General features: G+C 48.6%; 1 protein-coding gene across 1 annotated transcript; it reads left to right on the top strand.

Annotated features, from left to right (window-relative positions):
• The first annotated feature begins 1680 nt into the window (after positions 1 to 1680).
• On the top strand, positions 1681 to 19615 carry LOC124234279 (protein C-ets-2). Its single transcript, XM_046651541.1, has 10 exons — positions 1681 to 1866; positions 5803 to 5874; positions 8567 to 8678; positions 9816 to 9935; positions 10279 to 10479; positions 12010 to 12093; positions 13125 to 13349; positions 14307 to 14570; positions 16285 to 16403; positions 17350 to 19615. Exons 2-10 carry the CDS (start codon positions 5803 to 5805, stop codon positions 17563 to 17565), a joined length of 1413 nt encoding a protein of 470 aa, XP_046507497.1. The 5' UTR covers positions 1681 to 1866; the 3' UTR covers positions 17566 to 19615.
• The last annotated feature ends 1548 nt before the right edge of the window (positions 19616 to 21163 follow it).

Raw genomic sequence — 21163 nt, 5'->3', positions numbered from 1 at the left:
CAGGGAGCCCCTGAGCATCCCACACTGCACACCCATGGGTGCTGGAGCAGGTGCTATGGACAAGGGAGTCCCACTTTGGCCAACTGAACTTGACCGAATGGCTGTTGGCACCAAGCTTCTCAGACACGATCCAGGGCTGTGTGAGTAGCCTGAGAAAAAAGACCCTCTATCAGCTGAAACTACAGGCCAGATGAGTCAGTATTTTCCAATACGGTTTAAAAAAAGAGACTCTTCATGTCTCCATGGTAACTTACTATGGATCTGTATTCCATTTGCGAAGCTCCTTCTTGACCTATCTGTGATTTCTGATCGGGCCTGAAGAGACACTGAGAAGCAATCAGAATCAATTCGGCCTCCAAGAAATATTGAGCCCCTCCCTGCAAGGGCACCTGATTGCTCTAGCCATGTAGACCCAGCCTCTGACCCATACAGTGGTGATACCTGGAGACCCTCTGGCACCTAGAAACAGTAACGTGCAACATTATCTCAATTATCCGGATAATTCCGCATTTCGGGTTGTCATGGAAACCGGGAGGCTTGGTAACAAGGAAGTGAGGCGGTTCCTCTCCCTTCGCAGCTCCGCAGTCCCTGAGCGACACCAACTTTCAGCCCCATGGCCTTGCCTAAGCGGAGCTATTTTGTTTTATGGCCACCTTCAGGAATCTAAATTTTCCTCCCAAATACTGAGACTCTAACCTGAATCTGACTATGAAATGCACACATTTCTAACTATGCACTCCAGTGTTTTCTGCTAAAAACGGAAACCCGCACTGTGGGTGATGGTTTTGACCGTGGTTGGGAGCCAGATAAAATCGAGTTTCAACTCTCAATTTCCCATTTACATGTTTTATGACCCAGCAAGTTATTTACCCTGAGGCTCAGTTCCCTCATATTTAAAGGGAGAATTATCATCAAGATCAGCCCAGAGTGGCTCAGTCAAGGCTGGTTACTATTCAGGCACCGCTCAACTCTAGGGGGCGCCACGCACCCGGAGGCTGTAGGAACGGGGCTTCCTGGAGCAGAGCTGACTTAGTGACCCAGCAAAGGGCCCAGTTCGTACATTTATCATCTTATTTAGAGCCTTTCATGACAGAATGATCAGGAATCCTAAACCCATGAGGCAGCCCAAGAATGGGGTCAGAAAGAGCCCCTTATTACCCAAGCCCTGCGGCCACTCGGGGCCACCTGCACCACCACTCGGTTCCCGCCGAATCCGAGAGGTACGTCTGGTGTTAAAGCCTCAGGACAAGGGGCGGAAACCGAATGCTCGCAGGAGCGACTCCGCCTGCCCTCCCGGGGCCCTCGCTCTCGCATGGGGCTCCCGGCCTCCGAGGGCCCCGCGCACCGCGCTCCTGGAACAGCAGGCCAGGGACAGAGGCGTGTGACAGCGGGTGCGGAGCTAGGTCCCGGCCGGAAGGAGCCGGCTCCGCCCCCTGCTCTCCTCCCCTCCCCTCCTCCACCCCCCTTCCCTCCCTGCGCTCCCCTCCCCTCCTCCTCTGCGCTCTGCCTCCCCTCTTCTCTCCTCCCCTCCCCTCTCTTTTTCCCCTCCCCCTCCGCCCCTCCTCCCTCCCCTCTGTCGTCTCGCCGCCCTCCTCCCTCCTCCCTCCTCCCCCAGCTCAGAAGAGCCCGCCGCGAAGGGGACCGGCCGGTTACTTCCTCCTGCGGCGGAGCGGAGCGCAGCGTAGCCCCAGCCCCGAGCGCCCGGAGCCACCCGCCCGCCCGCCCGCCGCCCCCGGCCCGCTTCTCGGCCTCCCGGAGCGCCCGCACCCCCGGGCTCGCGCTCGCCCCCGGCTCCTCGCCCTCGCCCGGCGCGACCGGAGGAGCCTGGCCCCCGGAGCAGCCGCCGGCCCTGCCCGACGCGGCGCGGTAAGAACGGGGTCCGGGGCGGGCGAGCCGGCCGGGGTGCCCGCCGGCTTCTCCCGGGGACCCAGAAACCGGGCGGGGGAGGTGGGTAGCACCGAGGTCCGGGATCGGGGTGCAGCCGGGGTCAAGGTGGGGTGGCGGCTGCTCCTCGCAATGGGGAGTCGCGCGTCCGGACTCCGTTCCGCTCGGCGCCCGCGTTCGGGTGGCCCGGGATAGGGCGCGCTGGGCCCGGCGTGACGCGCGGAGCCGGCCCGGGCCCCGCGAACTTGGGCCGCGGCCCGGGGTCGCCAAGCCGGCCGGGGCGGGCGGGGCGCGCCGGCTTGTTCCACTTGCTTTTGTTTTTAAAAGGAACCGCGGGCCTGGTGGGGGCTCCTGCCGGTGGTCGCCCTGCGGGCCTGATTTCGCGCGGGGGCTGGGGGACGCAGGACAGGGGTCCGAGGGCGCCCCGCGCGCCCCGGTTCGCGGGTGACTTACTGGAGTGCGCCGGGCCCGGGGGGATGCGGGGCGCCCGGCGGCTAGGACACCTGAGAGGCGGCGGCTCCCCAGACGCGCGTCGAGCGCGGGGCCTCCGGTCACCTGCTCGGCTGGCAGGTGGGGCCGCCGCTCGGCGAGCCCCCGCGGGGCCCCGGGACTTCTGGATCGGGGGCCCCTCGGTCCTGCGAGGCGAGCATGGGGAGCCTGTCGGAAAGGGAGACGTGGGTGCGCAGGGCTGCCTTCATTTTTCCCATTGTTAAAGCATTTTGAATGAAGGGCTAACAGTGAGCGTGTGTGGGTTTTATTTTTTTAAGCACAGGAGACTTTTTTCTATTTGCCTGTATTCAATTTCAGGGTAGCCTAAAATAGTAGTTGACGGGCTATTTATTTAGAAAGTAGAGAAGTGAGCAGTCTCCTTTGGAGATGGGGGTAATTTATTTTAATTCGCCAGTAAGAGATGATGTTGGTTCCGGACAATGGAAGCGCCTGTGTGCTATCTACCTGCCCACACCACCGCCAATCAGGGAGATAAATCTCCAAGTTAAGGTTTATTAAAATTCTGAGTAATATCCCAGTAGAGTAAATGTTAGCCCCGTGCGTCCTGCGGGGAAGTATGGGAACACTCATTTCTGGGATTAGTCATTCCTCTCTTTAAATTGATAACTTTCAAAGGGAAAAGCAGACCAAGCTTCCAAAGTGCATTTCAGGTTTGTTTTTGTTTTTCAAGTTCACCTAAATATAAACCTAATCTCACATAAACGATCACTTGTTCTAATAAGGGTACAGTTGTCTGGCAAGTTCTTCTTGTTTTAAAATTTAACCCTTCTCAGCCCTTATATTTCTGGCATTTTCTGCTTTTTTTGGTTCAAAAGCAACACCAAAAGGATCCAGATTTGAAAGTGGTTTATGTGAGGAACTTGGCCTGTCTCCCACCTTGACAAGTGCTGTTGAATAGAATAAGTGAGCTAAAATTTGATGAGTTGTGTGTCTGCCTGAAACCATGGGTAGAGCACTTTGATTCTGCGTGTTTTTTACAAAACAAATTCAAAGCTGGACAATAAGAGAATTCTATTCTGTGGCTAGTAATTACAGCTCTTTGTGTGGGAGGGGTCGCCGGCCTTTACTCCTGGTGTTTGTCCAGCAAAACCAGGCGAAGCTTTTCTGTCTCCTTCCACATTCATTCTCTGACCATCCCTGGGAAGCCAGAAAGCGTAGAATAAAGTCAGCAACCGGCTGCAAAGGGGACGGAGAAAAAGAGCTGTCGTGTTGCGCCCTGGATGGGTAACTGGCAACAGTGAAGATGTTTTTTCATTTTGGTCTTTAATCAACAGGTCGCAGGACTGACTTCATGCAGATAAATGACAGGAAACTCTAAGGGGCATTTCACATTGTAAAGAGGAGCGAGCCGGGGCCTAGTCTAATGATATTTATATGCTGTCTCTGCTCTGTAGTGCTGTGGTGGGAGAAGGGCCCCTTCCTCACCACTCAGGTTGTCCTGGCACGTGGAGGAGCTCAGGATTAGGGCCATACTCAACTGGGATTTGGTCTCTCTCTGCCCCGAGGAACCCCTGCAATAGCTGTGTGATCCTAGGCAAGTTTCTGGAGATCTCTGGGCCTCCGTTGCCTCACGGTCAGATGGTACAGTATCTACCTGTGAGGGATTCAGGGAAGTGGGGATGCGTGATCCCCCAGCTTTGGGGCTTGGCTCTTAGCAAGTGGGCTTCTGTGAATGCAGCCATCAGTGGTAGTGAATATTGATTCTTGAGTGCATGTGGATGATGTGATCACCAAGTGGAGATTCTGAGCAGATGTGGCCCCTTAGGATCCAGGGCAAGCCCTTTCCTGCCCCTGCTCCCCCTCTGTTCCCCCATAGGGCTGTTATTTATTGCCTCTGCTCTCCTGCTCCATTGGCCACGTGATAATTACCCACTCGGAGGGTTTTAACAGCCGTCTCCAATGCCTCTCACCTCCCCTGTGGCAGAAACTCTCCTCCCACGCCACCTTTCTAGCCAAGGTGTGTGTGTGTGAGTGTGTGTGTGTGTGTGTGTGTGATGTGTGTTGAGTTGTTGGGAGGTCCGGGTTAGCCATAATGTTGATCATAGAGAAAAAAGAAGATAGCACGAACTCGGACTGGTTATGGGAAAATATGCTGTTTGCCGCCTCCAGGAAGTTCTGCCAATTGCACAATATTTTAATTACTCAAAGTTCTGGCTTGTAACAGGTGGGAGCATCCAGTGGAGACCACGGGACTGGGCAGTTGGTGGCACCCGCATAAAGCTCCCTTATAGCCTTCAGTTCCGAGGCCAGGAAGCCAGGAGGGTGGGGAGTCCCCCTTTTCCACTATTAATATAGAAGTTACCCGGCCAAACAATTACATTTTAGTGCCCCAGACAGGTTTTCAGTCTGTTACAGCACCATCCAATGGTAAGCCACATGCCTAACTATAAATTTTCCAATAGCCACGGTAAATATAGTAAGATAGGTGAAATTAATTTCAGTTCACCTAATTCATTCAAAAATATTATATAAATGTGCAGTAAATATAAATTATTACTGAGGTATTTTGCTTTTTTCTATGAAGTCATGTGCGTATTTTATATACACAGCACATCTCAGTGCCCCAGCCGTGCCAGGCGCTCAGTAGCCACTCCTGGCTGGTGGCCACCACGTTGGTCAGCACAGGTCCGGTATATAAGCGCAGACTATCAAAGCAAGCACGGCAGATCCGTGATGGGGATTACTTCCTCTTGGAGAAATGCACAGCTGAGCAACACACAAAGCAGATGTATTTTGAACATGTGTACTCAGCACAAGAGGATCTGGGACGAAGCGAGAGGGTTTGATCTGAAGCACTGCTTCCCTCTTGTATCTCCTTCCTGGGCGTGTTGCTTCCTCACAGCTTGGAGAGGCGAGGGGGCCTCCGTGCCTCCTGCCAACGTGCTCTCCTGGGTCTGGGTCCCCGGGAGCTGCCAGGGGTGGGGCGGGTCACCTCTGCAGCCCCATTTAGGTTCCCAGGTTGTGCTGACTGCTCCTGGGGCAGACAGGAGGTGGTCCACAGCCTGCCTGGTACCCACCCCCAGACCCGCCTCCAAGCTGACCGTGGAAATGGCAGTGAAAAGCGGCTCCTCCCACTCCTGTCACGGAAAGACACTGGCCCCCTTGCTCAGCCCACCCGGCCAGGCTCCCTTGGGAGGCTCTGAGCAGCCAGCTGGAAAGGAACTGTATCTGTGTGCCTCATATCTAAATGGAATTCCGTGGGGGAATCAGCATTATTCTTTAACTACTTAAATAGCATACCCTGTGTGAGAGGGGCCTTTTCAATAAGGATTCCTGCTGTGGAACTTGACAGACCCAGCCAGACTGCAGTGTGGATGCAGCCAATGAAGACGTCCTCAAAATGCACTGGATTTATGGCCTCTCTGACTCTTCCTTTATTTCTTTTCCTTTTGCTTTTTTTTTTTGAAGATGAATGATTTTGGAATCAAGAACATGGACCAGGTGGCCCCCGTGTCTAACAGTTACAGAGGGACGCTCAAGGTACGTGAATAAGTCTTAATTAAAAATTTTAAACAAAGGATTGGAAAACTCAATGTCTGTGAGAGAAACTATACGTAGACTCGTTCTAGCCTTAGCTTTTTATTTTACTGGCTGTGTGACTGGATTGTTTCCTTCAGCTCTCTGGGCCTCAGTTTTCTAGTCTGTAAAATGGGTATCCTGATGCTTGTTCTACTTGTCCTCCAAGACTTGAAACCATGGAATTTGTAGATGGTGAGGACTTTGTAGTTTACTTCTGAGACTCCTCCCAGGGAAAAATCTTATGATTCTCAATAGATCAGAGCTGGAGAGGCTGCCTTTCTACCCACCCAGGAGTTTCCGTCCATGAGGGGAAGGCTGATTAAGAACTGAAGGAAAAGAGCCCAGGAGCAACAGCAGGGCCCGCGGCTGCTGCTCCTTCCATCACAAGGGGCAATGCCCACTGGGTTGGAGACAGCCTGTTTGTGTAAACCAAAAGCCACATTAAAGATGAAAGAGCCTTCTCTGCTGCATAATAAACAAAATTCGTGTCGCTTCTATCTTAATTCCTTTGGGGAACATTCTTCAGCAGCACAAGCTGATAATTTCCCATTTGCCTTCTCCAAATGTGAGAGCGAGAACTCGTTGTTTTGTAGCATTGTGTAGTAAACATGTCAGAAGCAGTGATTTTAGCTCGGCCTCCTCTGAGCCTACTGTTTTGTATCGTAATGTCTCTCTGGCATGGTACATTGTCGCTCGTCTATCATTAGGGGATTATTTGTCTGATACAGCCCAAAGAGGCAAAAATCGGCAGGGGCCTTTCTTGAGTCTTAGGGAGTTCATCAGACTTCAGGCTACTGAGTTTGCTTGTTCAATTTGGTCAGTTTCTAGTGTGGCAGACGCTGTATGAGAAATTGTGAGATTAAGTTTGAAACCAACTCCTAGAAAGAAAAATTGTATAATTTGAAAGTTTGATGATGCCCGTGCGATTTCTGGATTTAGACAAGAAACGGTCGTGGCTGAAATTGGTGTGTTGAAATACGCAGCACGAATTTGTATTGTCTTTTGGCTTCCTGGTTTTAAAAAAAGAATTTAGAACAGTCAGGAAAGGAAAGACATTCCTTAGTCACCTGGGCTGTGCTGGTGGGAATCTAAAAATTGACTGAAGATTTCACCCGAATTAACCCTGCTGTAAAGTAGTTTATAAATCTGGATGAGTATTTCGCACTTGCTTGGGTTTCCCCTTGTAGGTCTTGGGACTCATTGTCTTGGGACATCATCGCCTTGGGTTTTGGGGGTCTGGGCGCCGACGACATTGGGACATCATTGTCTGGAGTGTTTTGGGCTGAGCTCCAACTTCTGCCTGGCCTCTTATGTAATGCGTCACTCATTGTTCTACATTTCTAAAAAGAAGGCACACAAACCAATTTTATTTGTAAATGTGTTACACATTTTTTTTATTGATGACTCAACAGAAGGATCATTGTATTACACATACCATGGGATTTCCAGCTTATGTTGGAAAAATATAACCTTTCTTCACGTTTTTCCCTCAACAAGTTAGGCAATGATGAATCAAGACTTTATCTGTTACTTATAAAGAAGGCTTACTTTAAAGGCTCTTTCATTCATAAATGTTAGATGAGATTATCAGAGATCGGCACAGTGCGAGGTTTGTGTTTCTGTGTCTCTGTCCTCTTTTTTCCCTCTCAGCCGTAGGTAGTTTAATTTTAAACCTACTTCCTTTGGAAATCATGCCTCTTAATAGATGATGGGGGGAGGTTCTTTTTAATACGCTTTACTTTTATAAAATTAAACCTTAAAGAAGTTTCTCATATTTATTACTACTTTCTGAACCACGGGAATTGAGGGGGGAAAAAATCTACTTTCAATTAAAGTGTTTTATACTAAACATTTAAAAATAAAGCCTCCTGCAGATAAAGTAATTTATTTCATTGTTTGGTTTTCAATTTTTGTTCAGCCACTTGCCTTTCGTTTTAACTGCTGTGAGCTAAAACTGTCTTGCCAAGGGTCATTTTTCTTTTACATGTGGCCTGACTGGATTTCTCTCCGATGTAGCACAAGGCCAGGTGTGGGGACCAGGGGGTCTCGGAGGTCCCTCCCAGCTCTGTTCTTCTAAGATTCTATTATTTTTAGGTCTGTTTATTTAATTTATTACTTTAAATTGATTAAGCCATTAAAAATGACTTCCCAGCCATTCTCACTGTGTGAGGTTGATGAAATGATCCAGAGGAAAATAGAATCTGGAGTAAAATAATAAAATAGACCTTTTGGCCCCTTTGACCATCTTAAGTCTGTTCGGAGGACTGACTGGTCGATCCCACATGTGGCTTTATAACTGCCAGTTTAGCCAGGGCGTATTAATAAGATGACCCGTGGACCACTTTTAAAATAGGTAATTATCGGGGGCCGGCCCCATGGCGGACTGGTTAAGATCTTGCGCTGCGCTTCAGCGGCCCAGGGTTTTGCCAGTTCGAATCCTGGGCCTGGACGTGGCACCGCTCATCAAGCCATGCTGAGGTGGCATCCCACATGCCACAACTAGAAGGACCCACAACTGAAAACACACAACTATGTACCAGGGGGCTTTGGGAGAAAAAGGAAAAATAAAATCTTTTAAAAAAATAAAATAAAATAGGTAACTAAATAAGTTTCAGGATTACCTCTCAGTTTTCTTTTCCATCTGTTCTTGCAGCGCCAGCCAGCCTTCGACACCTTCGATGGGTCCCTGTTTGCTGTTTTCCCCTCCCTAAGCGAAGAGCAAACGCTGCAAGAAGTGCCAACAGGCTTGGATTCCATTTCTCATGGTAATTTGTTACTCAGACTTGACAAGTGGGGCACGATTCCCCCAGGGAGTTCAGTTCATAGAAAGAGAGGACGGATCAGAAGCCATGAACGTTGGTATCTTGAATCTTTAGGTAGGAAAAGTCGGATGGAGGCTCTGTGCCTGAGAGAAGACAGTTGTCCTTGATTATGAGCGTGATGGTTCTGGTGCTCCCCCCGCCAGATGTGCCCCAGTGAGAGCAAAGGCCGGCCACTCCTGAGATCTCCATTCGGGGGTTTTCAGCTGGGCAGCAAACCCAGGCTTCCTCACCCAGGGCCACTCTGCCAAGCGGACCAGTGGCCATGACGATGCACCCTAACTTTTCATTCTGGGTTCACATTGTTAGTTAGCTCATTCTCCTGCTGGAGTTTTGGAGCAACACGTTATTCTTGCTTAATCTTTAGCCACCTGTATTTACTCCTGCAGTTCTTAATGTCATTGTTTGTTCTTTTTAAGGGAATAGCACGTCAGATAATGCCTGTGCCATTACTCTCATATTAGTTGGCAACATTCCAGAGGTTGCTTTGTCACATGAAGTAGGTGCTGGAAAATACAGCCCAGAAAATTAATTAAAACACATATGCTTGCGTAAGCATGCCATCATGGGGCGGTCATTTATCATTCTTGAAATTGCTGAGGGAATCCAGAGAAGATTGTTTTTCAGTAAAAATTGAAGGTGTGCAGACGTTACAGGTGCTAAGTGCGTTCTGCTCATATCAGCTGCTTAGTTTAATGGAAGTAACTCCCAAATTATGCATTTGCAGTCCCTTAAGCCTTTTGACCAAAAACCGTGCAATTTCTTTCATTGTCTAAACATTTGAAAATCGACTTCAATGGAAGTTTTACCTACGCGTAACTGCTTTAGGAACTTTTGTAAAATAAAATAAAACTTGAGTTTTACCTTAGGTGTTTTTTTATAAGTGTAGTTCTGAGATGGATAATATTTTCTCCATAGCATTCAAAAAAATTTTTTGGTTCATACGTATACTCTTTTAAGGAATTATGTGTCAAGGTTTGAGATCAAAATTGTTCTCTCCTGGAAACTAAGATTTCTCCCCTGAGTTCTCTATCTGATCTAGCCAACCTGACTTCCTGACATCCCCGTGGGCTTTCTTTCTAGACTCGACCAACTGTGAATTGCCTCTCTTAACCCCGTGCAGCAAGGCTGTAATGAGTCAAGCCTTGAAAGCTACCTTCAGTGGCTTCAAAAAGGAGCAGCGTCGCCTTGGCATCCCCAAAAGTAAGTGCTGCCTTTTAGAGCTGCTTTTCCGAGTCTGCGTTTTACTAGAAAAACGAATTTGACTGCAGTTGCTCCAGATGACTTAGTTTTTAAGCTTTTGTCTAGGGCGTCTTGCAAAGAGTGGCAGGGATGTGGTAGAGCTGAGCCAGTTTTTGGTTCAGCCCAGTCAACTGAACACTTAATCCAGCTCTGTTGTCGGTGTCTTAGACTCTTCCTGGGTGTCTCGCTCATTTCGTTGGTCTTCGGTGCACACCTGGACTCTGTAGTTGAATCAGGAGTGGCTCTGGTCTCACTTCCATTTTTTTCTCCTTTTGTGTTCTGTCCTTTCTTCCCTCCCCGGTAGACCCCTGGCTGTGGACTGAGCAACAGGTGTGCCAGTGGCTTCTCTGGGCTACCAACGAATTCAGTCTGGTCAACGTCAATCTGCAGAGGTTCGGCATGAATGGCCAGGTGCTGTGCAACCTGGGCAAGGAGCGCTTTCTGGAGCTGGCACCTGATTTTGTGGGCGACATTCTCTGGGAGCATCTGGAGCAGATGATCAAAGGTACCAGCTGATGGTCGGGGTGAGCCTGGCTAGGAGCAGTGATGGGGGAGGCGGGAGTGAGCATCAGTGCCCTACGACTGTGGGGTCGGCGTTTTACATGAGGCAGGGTGGTCTGAAAATGCCCCTGGAGTGAGTCAGATATGTGGCAGTGACTACAGCTTTTGAGTCCACTGAAGTACGTGTGTGTGTGTGTGTGTGTGTGTGGCATCAAGCGTAGCCACAGGGCAGTAGACTTAGTCACGGTCTCGTTCACTGTCCCCAGACAGCATTCGTCAGAGCAGTATGTGTTGGCTCAGATACGGAGGCCAAGAATTCCTATGCTTTATGGCTCACCTTCCAGAACCGAAAGAAATAAGTCAGCCTCGGGGAAAGGGAGCCTTCAGATAAACTCTGTGAACTGTTCAGTAAATTTTCCCAAATCCAAATGGAATCCAACAAAGAGGAATGTTCCTGATTTTAGGTTTTTAAACAAATGCAGACGTAATCAATGTATATATTCACACACGGACGTTTTGTCCAGAAAGTAGCCATTGAGCAGAAGAACTCTCATCATATAGAAAGTCCTGATTTTAGACGTTAAAAAAGTATTGAGATCAGTGTTAAAAATACATCGAGTTAAAAAAGAAAAAAATATATAGTGAAGGATCCTTTAAGTTAAAAATAAAAGAAAATTAGCCCCTTTGTAGAGTTCAGAGAAATATTCCTCATTTAATTGATTTTAAACACTGAGTTTCAACCCTGTTACAGACTCAGAATCTTAAAAAGCCCTTAGGATTTATCCACCAGCTCTTTTTACTTACGGCTTCTGAGGGCCAGGGAAATTTATTTTTAAAGACTCCTATAAACAAGTCTGGACAAGTCTAATCTGACACATTTCTGGTGAATCTGTTTGTTGGCAAGTTGGGCCTGTCTTGCCATGACTCGGGGTGTCAGTCTGAGTGGGTCTGGGTTTGGGGGTGTATGAGTGGTTGTGTGTGTTTGTAGGAAGCGGGCATTCGCAGAGAACGCTAACCTTTGCCCCTTCAAAATTCCTGGGCACGCGTGTCCCCCGGTACAGACTCCCACGCCTTGGTAGCCGTCTCTGCGTAGCGCATGCTGCACCCTGGAGAAGCTTTCAGGGTTCGACCAATGGGCCATAAGCCTCCTGGGGGCAGGAATTGTGTCTGTTTTCCTAATCTGCTGTATTCCCAGCCCCGGTGCAGTTGTTACTCATAAATATTTAACCATTTCTTGGCTACATGGATAAATTAAATAAATCATGTGGATCTTTCAAATCATGCAATAGAAAATTTAACTTTGCCAACAACAGCAGCCTTTTTGGAAAACTTATTCTAGTTATTAGAAAAATGTGCTTCTATCTCTAGTTTAGAAAGACAGAATGACCTGGAACACTGTAGGATTAAATGTGAAGCACCGAATGCATTTAGTTATTCTAAAATAACCACGTAACCGTAATTCAGAGAGTAACTTCTTTTTTTGTGTAGATTTAACCTCGATTTGCAGTCTTAGGTCCCTCTGTCTGTTTTTCAGAAAACCAAGAAAAGACAGAAGATCAGTATGAAGAAAATTCGCACCTCAACTCAGTTCCTCCTTGGATTAATAACAACTCCTTAGGTCAGTCCGAGTGATTCTGCCCTTAAGAGCTTGGTTTTAAGTCTTTCTGCTAGATTTATGGACAGTCCGAAGGCACAGTCTACACGTGCCCTGTCCCCTGTGGTGGCCACATGTGGCTCTTGAGCTATTAGCACTTGAAATGTGGCTGGTCCACACTGAGAGGTGTGATAAGAATATAGTGCACACCAGATCTGAAAGTCCTACTATGAAACAAAGAATATAAAATAGCTCCTTAATGATTTTTAAGATGTTGATCACATGTTGAAATGACAATTGGTACATCAGGTCAAGTAAAATATTAAAATTAATCTTACCCATTTCTTTTTACAATGTGGCTACTAGAAAGTTGAACATGTGTCAGTGGCTCACGTTATCTGCGTTGGCTAGCGCTGGTCTAGGCAATTCGTAGAGCGAGGGGCAGAAAGAAGCGAGCTGGTGGCTGAGGTCAGTTCTAGTAAAACAGATAAGGGGTGGCAGGCACGGGAAGTGTGCAGAAAGCAATACCTAATTTGCTCTGAACTTTGGAATCGAGAAAGGTGTCATGGAATTCGGGTCCTTCCTCTGGTCACTGACACTGGTGAGCGTAGGTTGCAGGTGGTCCCCCGAGCCAGCATGGGGAGGGGTGACAGGAGATGCTCCTTATAAGTCACACGCTGGGTGACAAATCCCTTAGTCTGTCTGAGGTGTAGTTTCCCCGGAAGCTGAAAGAGCCCATGGCCCCTGTCATCCTGAGGCTCACAAGGGAGAACTTGATAAACTAGAGCCATAGAAATACTAACCCTGAGGTATGGCGTCCTGGGTCCAGAGCAGCAGGAATTTCGGCCCAAGGCTCATTCGTTGGCTGGGAAGACGAATGGTTGAGAAGAAGAGGACCTAGTGGAGAGCTTGCTCACTGAAGCTCACGTGCCCCCGCGGGTTTGCAGAGGGCTGCAGCGTGCAGAGCTCCTCCCGTGCCGTCTGGTTTGAGGTGCAGAGGGTCTCTCTCGCGTGCCCGTTGCTGATAGCCCTGCCGTCCGATTGTTCTGTTCCAGGTTTTGGCGTGGAGCAGGCGCCGTATGGTGTGCAGACGCAGAGTTACCCCAAAGGCGGTCTCCTGGACGGCATGTGTCCCTCGTCGTCAGCGCCCGGTGCGCTCGGCTCTGAGCAGGACTTTCCGATGTTCCCCAAGTCCCGGCTCGACACCATCAGCGTCAACTACTGCTCCGTCCCTCAGGACTTCCCGGGCAGCAGCCTGAACCTGCTCGCCAGCGGTTCTGGTAAGATCAGAGCTTCCTGGTGCCCCTCTCAACAAGGCCAGTGGTCTGATTCCCAGAGCCACAGCCAGACAGTGACATGAGCTGCTTAGTCAGTACGGCCTGTGTTCAGCCATCGGAGGAGGTCACAGGACTCCTCCGTGTTCTAAGTGATTTAGAAGTGACTTAGGTCACCATCACAGACGATTAGTTCGCTCAGCGAGCGTTCTCCTAATGTGTGTCAGGCTCTGATCTGGGCACAGTGGGTACTTAGTGAACAAGACACAGTCCCTGCTCTCGCACTACATTCCTCCATGCAATGGGATATTTGGGGAGACAACGTAGGAATGTGATAGTTTGTGTGTGTGTGTGTGGAGAGGTATATATACAGTGTGCAAATCTCAGGTTGTACAACCAGTTCAATCTTTACATATATACACCTGTGTCACTGCCACCCAGATGGAGATAGAGAAATTTCCAGCACCTTGGAAGGCTCCCTCATACCACTTGCCAGTAGTGGTGTCCCCACCTCAAGAGGAAACCATTGTCCTGACTTTGATCATCATAGATTAGTTTTTCCTGTTCTTGAACTTGATGTAAATGGCATCATACCCTGTGTTTTCTTTTGCATTTGTCTTTGGCTCATCATTGTGTCTGAGATCCATCCATGGTGTTGGGTGTGGCAGCCATTTGTTCTTTTTCCCTGCTGTGTAGTACTCCCTTCTATGAAACTACCGTTGATTTATCCCTTCCACTGTTGATGGAAGATGTGGTTGCATAGTGTATTTACCGTAAGGAATAAGCACCTCAGTTTAAGAGCATTATGAAAAGTTAGAGTGATTCTGCACCAGTGGGGTATCTGTTGAATGTGGGTGCTTGGCAATCTCTTGACCAAGACAACCTGCACTTATTTATTAGCTGTGGCACCAGACGTTTCATTGTCCTGGGGAGTCAAACTCTGTGCCTGGTTGCGTTTGCCAGGGAAGCCCGGAGACCGCGACCCCCCCGAGAACGGCGCGGACAGCTTCGAGAGCTCCGACTCGTTGCTGCAGTCCTGGAACAGCCAGTCGTCGCTGTTGGATGTGCAGCGAGTGCCTTCCTTCGAGAGCTTCGAAGACGACTGCAGCCAGTCCCTCTGCCTCAGTAAGCCGACCATGTCTTTCAAGGATTACATCCAAGAGAGGAGCGAGCCGGTGGAGCAAGGCAAACCAGTTATTCCTGCGGCCGTGCTGGCCGGCTTCACCGGTGAGTGTGGGGCCCCGGCTCTCCCGCCACCTCCCCTGCACCCTGCCTCGCCATGGCGATCAAGGGTGGTTCTAGTTGGAGCACATTGTACTTAACACCCCACATTTTATGTGTGGGGCGTAATCCTGAATCCAGGCAGGCCATACCCCCGAATTCTAAAAAGGCCAGCCTTGTGGGAATTCTCATGTACCCAGAGCGCAGAGGCGTGGGTGAAAAATCCCACGGCCCCTTCGCCACCTGGGACGTGCTTGGCCATCCGGAGATGAGGAGGAGCAGGGGACCAGCCTGTGGAGGCCTCGCCTCTGACTCACCTGCTCCAGGAATTTTAAAGAATGTCACCTGGCTCGGGAGGGGCAGCAGAGGCGGCCTCGCCTAACACAGGGACTGTGTTCCTTTTCTCCCTTCTAAAACCCATCTTGTTTTTACGGTGTGGGTGAGAGCTCTTCTAAGCAGAGGACAGATATTAAAGCTGTTTTTAGAACCTGATACTTCCAGTACTTTAGCAAAAATACCAGGATTCTTTCGATCGCTTCGTATTTCCTGAAATGTGTGCTTTTTTCATATTTTGACCATATGGAGCCACTGGGGGTTAAAAAAATACCTACTTAAAAAAAATCCGATGCGTTAAAATAAGAGTACATCGGCATCCATTTATTTCTGTCCTGTGAGGCAAACAGCCGTGGAAACGGACTGAAGTACACAGAGCATGTGAAAGCCATTGTTTTCATATCTGGAGTCAGGGCCCCATAAGAAAACGAACAGCCACGGTGCTGGCAGTTTTCCTTTCCATGTTGGTTAGCATTTGTTGATTGCCGGCTCTGTGTGGTTCGTCTGGCGTATGGTGCTGGCCGCTAGTCTCTAGGACAGCCTGGCACGGGAGGTGGAGTGAACCCATTTTACAGATGGGGAAATTGGCTCCGAGGAAAACAGCTCTCCGTGGTCACACAGGTAGCTCGGTTCTGTCTGGTTCCAGAACTCCTGACCTGTGTTGATGGGAGCTGTGCGTCTTGGGGAACAGCTCTGATGGGCTTGTGATCCGGGGCAAGGCACCTGGCCTCTGAGCCACATCCTATTCCTCATCTTTAAAACAGCACTACACTTCGCAAGGTGGCGATTGTAAATATTAATCGAGAAGACGGTATATGAAAAGCACTTTGCAAAGCATATACCTCCCCCAGCAGAGGCCCCGGAAGGCCGTGGGTGTGACCTCAGGTGCCCAAGTGGCTGTTGAGTAAACCAGGGCTTGGATTAAGCAAGTGACCCACCTCCATTTGGCAGGAAAGTTACCCTGTGGGATTCCATGAATGATACGCCTCGTTCTGTGGTGAAATGCCCCTTCACCCCATCCCACGGGGTGTTTCTAGAAATAAACCTTGAAAGTTATTACAGAAGGAGCAGCTAAAGAGGGTGAGGAATTTTAATGCCAAGAGTTGGTGGCCCTGAATTTTTTTCCAGAAAGACCAAACCCAGCAGTCAAGGGCCGAGTGACCTCTTTTCCGGGAGCCGGAGGTGTGGAGAGAGACTCGGTGTTTGGTGGCTAACCTTATCGCATGAAAGCATTTCCCGCCGTCCCCAGCACCTGGGGTGCACCTTCTCGCCGGCATCCGGTCCAGAGTTGACTCTCTCATCTCTCAATCCATTTGCTTCCTCAGGGTAACTAAAGTCTTGCCGTCTTTTAAATCTATAAAAACGTATAACCCGCCCCTCTCCCCAGGCAGTGGACCTATCCAGCTGTGGCAGTTTCTCCTGGAATTGCTCTCCGACAAGTCCTGCCAGTCGTTCATCAGCTGGACTGGGGACGGATGGGAATTCAAGCTGGCTGACCCTGACGAGGTACGACCAGGGCCGGGAAATCAGCCCCTGGGCTCTAGACGCCGAGTCCATCCCTTGGGGTTCCCAAATTCCCTCCACAAGAAAGGCCTCGCGAGTGCCAATGAGAACACGTCTACACGAGGTGTTCCTGACTTCAGGAAACTTGAGGTGGCATCCTTGCTTGGCTGAGAATCATTTGGTACCCCCTGGGGGTGCACGTGGGCCTTGGGCAGGCTTCAGCGTCTTGCTCTGTCATGGAATGAAAAGGCACAGGAGGTAAACTGAGGCTCTCTCCTGAGCCTCTGAAAATGCCTTAGGAAATTGACCGCTGGGGATTGAACCCTCGGTAGCCCCACGCCGGCCCTCAGGCTGGGCTTCCATGCTCCTGGGCTGAGCTTGGCAGAGCTGCACCAGCCCCAGCTGGAGGGAAAGGCCAAGGGTAGGTCCAGTAGCTGCCCTCCAGGACAGCATCAGGGAGGCCCTTGATCTCTGGTGCCCGTAGAGTGCAAGCTGTCACCTGCCCGGTTCCCTTGGGAAGCAGACACATTGAGGAATGTGTGATGTCACGTGGCTCAGAATCCCAGTTGGCAGCTTTTGACTGCAGGGGTCCAAATAAGCACCCAGGGGGTTGGGGGAGACATGGTTTCCCGTGTCTCAGGACCCCCCAGTTCCGAACCCTTGGCCCCCAGGAGTTTGTGCTGAGTGAGGCCTCGAGAGCCCTGTCACGGACAGAGCTGTGGGTGTGGCACCTCGCCCTCCCACCGGTGCCTCCCTCGGTCCTCAGAGAAGCATCCGAGGGAGACAGGGCCCTGGCGTCTGGATGACAGCGGCTGGTACCTCTGCGATCCTGTGGTTTGTCAGGTTCTCTGGATGATCAGGCATCAGACTCGTAATCGGGGGGATGTCGTTCACTTTTTCTTCATTCCCAAATTGAATCAAACTCTTTTTCCATTTGTGTCCACCCCAGGTGGCCCGCCGGTGGGGAAAGAGGAAAAATAAGCCCAAGATGAACTACGAGAAGCTGAGCCGGGGTTTACGCTATTACTACGACAAGAACATCATCCACAAGACGTCGGGGAAGCGATACGTGTACCGCTTCGTGTGCGACCTCCAGAACTTGCTGGGGTTCACCCCCGAGGAACTGCACGCCATCCTGGGCGTCCAGCCGGACACGGAGGACTGAGGCCACGTGAGGCTGTGTGTGAGTGGGGCCATCCTGACCCACTGTGCTCCCAGGACCCTGAGAGGCGGGATTGAACACATCCAGGAAAGTCCCCAAGAAGCAGTGGCCTTATTTCATCCGAAACTGCGGCTCTTCACCCAGAGCAGCGTGGCTGCTCACTTCTGGAGCCCGCTGATGGCAAAACGCTGTGTATGATGCTATTACATTAAAATGGCCGAGAAGGAAGCGCGGGGCAGCCGTCCTGGCTCCGGCAGGCTCTTGAGACAGGATCGTTCAGGCTGTTAGGTCTTCTCCGGGGTTTGAGCATGTCGCGGACACGCACCTGTTTTATTTTCTTTTGCCTTTTGCAACATGGAACCGAAGGTGCAGAAGGGGTCTCTTTGTTTCAGAAGGGTAGGAGGGGGCCAGGAAACAATCATGCCATTTCAGAAAGTCATCTGTATATATGATTGTAATCTTATAATTGTTATCAAAATCCTCTAACAGTCCTATTTAACAGAAATTGTATATTGTAATTTAAAATAATTATATAACTATATGTGAAATAAGAATGCAGACATCCAATGGTTATTTCATTTTCCAAGAGCACATAAGGCATTTTGCAAACATTGAATCTGCCCAGGGCAGACTAGGAGAAGTTGTAAAATGTGTATTATTTACATTTAATATGCCTACAGGAATATGTCGGAGAGGGTTAATCCCTGTTTCTGTTGTTTTGTTTTGTTTTGCCTGGGTTATTATCTGGCAAAGACTTTGTACATTTGGGAATTTTTATAAGAAACTTAATGTTATTATCTGGGGGCACATTGGCCCCTGTGCTTTCTCCTTTAATTGTAATGTAAAAGCTATAAAGCGGTATTTTTCTTGACAAATGGCATATGTTTTCCATTTCTATGCATGCATTTAAATCAGTTTATACAAAACACTTATTTTATTTTTTAGTTCGACCCTGTTTCCCCAACAACCTACCTCCCGCACCCGCCATTTCCTCCCTGTGTCCCACCTCCACACCCCACATCATTCTGTATGATGAAAATAAGAATACTGTTTTTGGAAATATGCGACTCCTTTTCAGAGACCAGGAGGGATTTATGTAGCAGCTATTTTTACTGCAAAAGTAATTCACTGGAAAAAAATGTAATTTGTAAGAAAGCTTTATTTTTATGTCAGCTGCGTGTAAAGTGAAATATATGGTGCAGCGCTGAAGGCTCGGGGGGAGGCACAGTCTTTCTTAAATGCCTTGGACGCGAGTGAAGCATGCTTCGTCCCCTCCGTGTTCACCTGTGAAGTCCTCGGCCGTCTGGAGCCCACGCTGTTCCTCTCTCCTCAGCGTCCACAGCAAAAGAGTTTTTGTTTTTTTGGTTTTTTTATTGGATGCAGAATGCCCAGAGGCATAGAGAGTAAACAAGATGAGAAAGAATGCATTGGAATAGCTCTTCTGAAGAAAAGGTTTTGATTGTGATCGAGACTTTTGTAGTGGTTTCGAAGGAGCACGCCGGCCCCAGTGTATTCCTGGCCTTTATACGCCATCAAGTCAAGTTGGTGTCAAAGTCGGACACGCTTCACTAGCAGTGTGAGAGGACACTCGGACCAGTGGCTGCCATCTGTACAGAAGAATTGTTCGTGGAGTGAGTTCATGGGATTGGGGGTAGGACCAGCTGGGAGAGCAAAGCCGAACTGAGACAATTTGTCTCAATACCCACACGAGACAATTTCCAGTATCTCAGCACAGGATGTTTTTCTCAAGCAGGCCCTGTTTATCTCTCGGACATCTGTTTATAACATCAACAGACATGCGACTGGGAACATCTTGTTGCTGAAAGAAGTCATGAACCATTGGCTCGTTTTATATGGGCTCGAGCCACACGAAATTGCCAATATTTGACTTTTTTATCTACGAAGTTGGCAGTTTTGTGTGGTTCAACCTAATAGTCATGGAATCTGAAGTCCATTATAAACCTCTGGCGTGGTAATGAACAGGGCTTAAGTATAAAAATTTTGTAATTGGGCCTCTTCTTTCTCAAATAATAAAGTATTTTGTTTATATAAACTCCTCCTTCTAAGAGTTCTCATTCTTCCTCCCACCCATCGTGGAGGAGGTGGGTGAGGATGTTGAGCTCAGATCTATTGTCCGCTCAGTAGCTTTCAGTCACTGAGAGTCACATCTCCATTTAACTGATTTTACACGAAAGTCACTTAGGAAATCATTACCAAACTGGAACCACCTGTGAACGCTTCCTGAAGGAACCCCCAGAAAGGGTTCCGTCAGGCGAAAAATTCTTTTAAGAAAGAAGGGATTAGAATAGAAACAGTCAGGTGGCCTCTCGGCCAGGGGTTTGGCAGAGATAACTGAGAAGAGCTGTTTGGATATTTACATTAAGAACATTAGGATTTGGGGTTCAAGGACTTTTCTAATTGAGGCCATGACCCTCCTGGACTCCTGCCGTTGCTGAGATGACTTAACCAGAGATGAGGGTGGTGGTCCTGGGCCACGTGTTCTCAAACTCATTCTCAGGACTCCTTTCTACTCTTCAAAATGAGTGAGAATGCAAAAAACCTTACAAGGATTATATCCGTGGTGTGCTGGAGCCAGCTCACCGAGGGCTACCAAGCCGATGGTGCGTGTCTATTCCCAACTCTGCAACAGTGACCTGTTGGGAGTTTGAACTTGGTCGTGATGAGGGTTTGTACACCACGGAAATCAGCAAATAATACAAACGAATGCTTCCCCCTACCCCCATCCTTCTCAAGGAGCTGGTTGGTAAACATTCCCCAGCACACCACTGGTCATCAATGTTTACCAGATCAGAAAATAAATTTTAAAATATGATTCGTTTTTACAATAACCTATTACATTTTAACAAACATTTTTATGAAAAATAAACTGTTCAAAAAAAGTGAGAATGGCATTGTTTTACGTGTTTTCAAATCTCTTTGATTTCTGCTTTAACAGACGAGAGCTAGGTTCTTATACCTGCTTCTGCGCTTAGTCCATTGTGATGTATTTTGATTGAGTCAATGAAGACTACCTGGCCTCATAGATACATGCTTGGAACAGGGAAGACTACTTTATAGCTGTTCAGATAATTGTGGATATTGTTTTATACTACACCAAAACTGACAAATGGTAGTTTCTTAAAGGTTAATTGCAGTTGGAATATGAAACCCTATCAATAAACTTTTGTATGGTTATAATAAGTTCCATTGGTCTATCCTGCACTTTGAATGGATCTTGTACCCATGGTGACTGTGTAACCTCATGTATTAGTCACTCGGAAAATATTGCTTCAAAGTGGTGACACATTTCAACGTGCAATATCGAATGATCACTTTAGTGATCACCACCCATTTCATCAGAAAAGTACTGACTGGTAAGGCATCAGGGCCACAGTGGCAGATAGAAATTTTCAAAAATTCAGATTGTCACTTGAAAGCTCAAATTTTATCACTGGCAACAACTACTCTTAAGTTGTTTTCTTTGAAATGACAGACACGTTTCATTTGCTTTTGAGGAAATACCTGCCAAATCCCCAAGTCTGAATAAACATAATTTGCTGGTTGTTCTTTCAAGTAAAAATGATGTTCGTGAATAAAGCGG

The sequence above is a fragment of the Equus quagga genome, unplaced genomic scaffold (assembly GCF_021613505.1).
Source record: "Equus quagga isolate Etosha38 unplaced genomic scaffold, UCLA_HA_Equagga_1.0 73442_RagTag, whole genome shotgun sequence".
In the NCBI taxonomy this organism is placed as follows: Eukaryota; Metazoa; Chordata; class Mammalia; order Perissodactyla; family Equidae; genus Equus; species Equus quagga.
The sequence above is the reverse complement of the archived record's forward strand: the minus strand, read 5'-3'. Positions and strand labels throughout refer to the sequence as shown.

What these genes read in the sequence shown, in the direction of transcription:
- LOC124234279 (XM_046651541.1), top strand. Translation starts at nt 5,803, where the DNA reads ATGAATGATTTTGGAATCAAGAACATGGACCAGGTGGCCCCCGTGTCT. An exon ending in CCTGCTCGCCAGCGGTTCTG is followed by an intron (nt 13,350 to 14,306) that starts GTAAGATCAGAG and finishes TGCGTTTGCCAG; the next exon opens with GGAAGCCCGGAGACCGCGAC. An exon ending in AGCTGGCTGACCCTGACGAG is followed by an intron (nt 16,404 to 17,349) that starts GTACGACCAGGG and finishes TGTCCACCCCAG; the next exon opens with GTGGCCCGCCGGTGGGGAAA.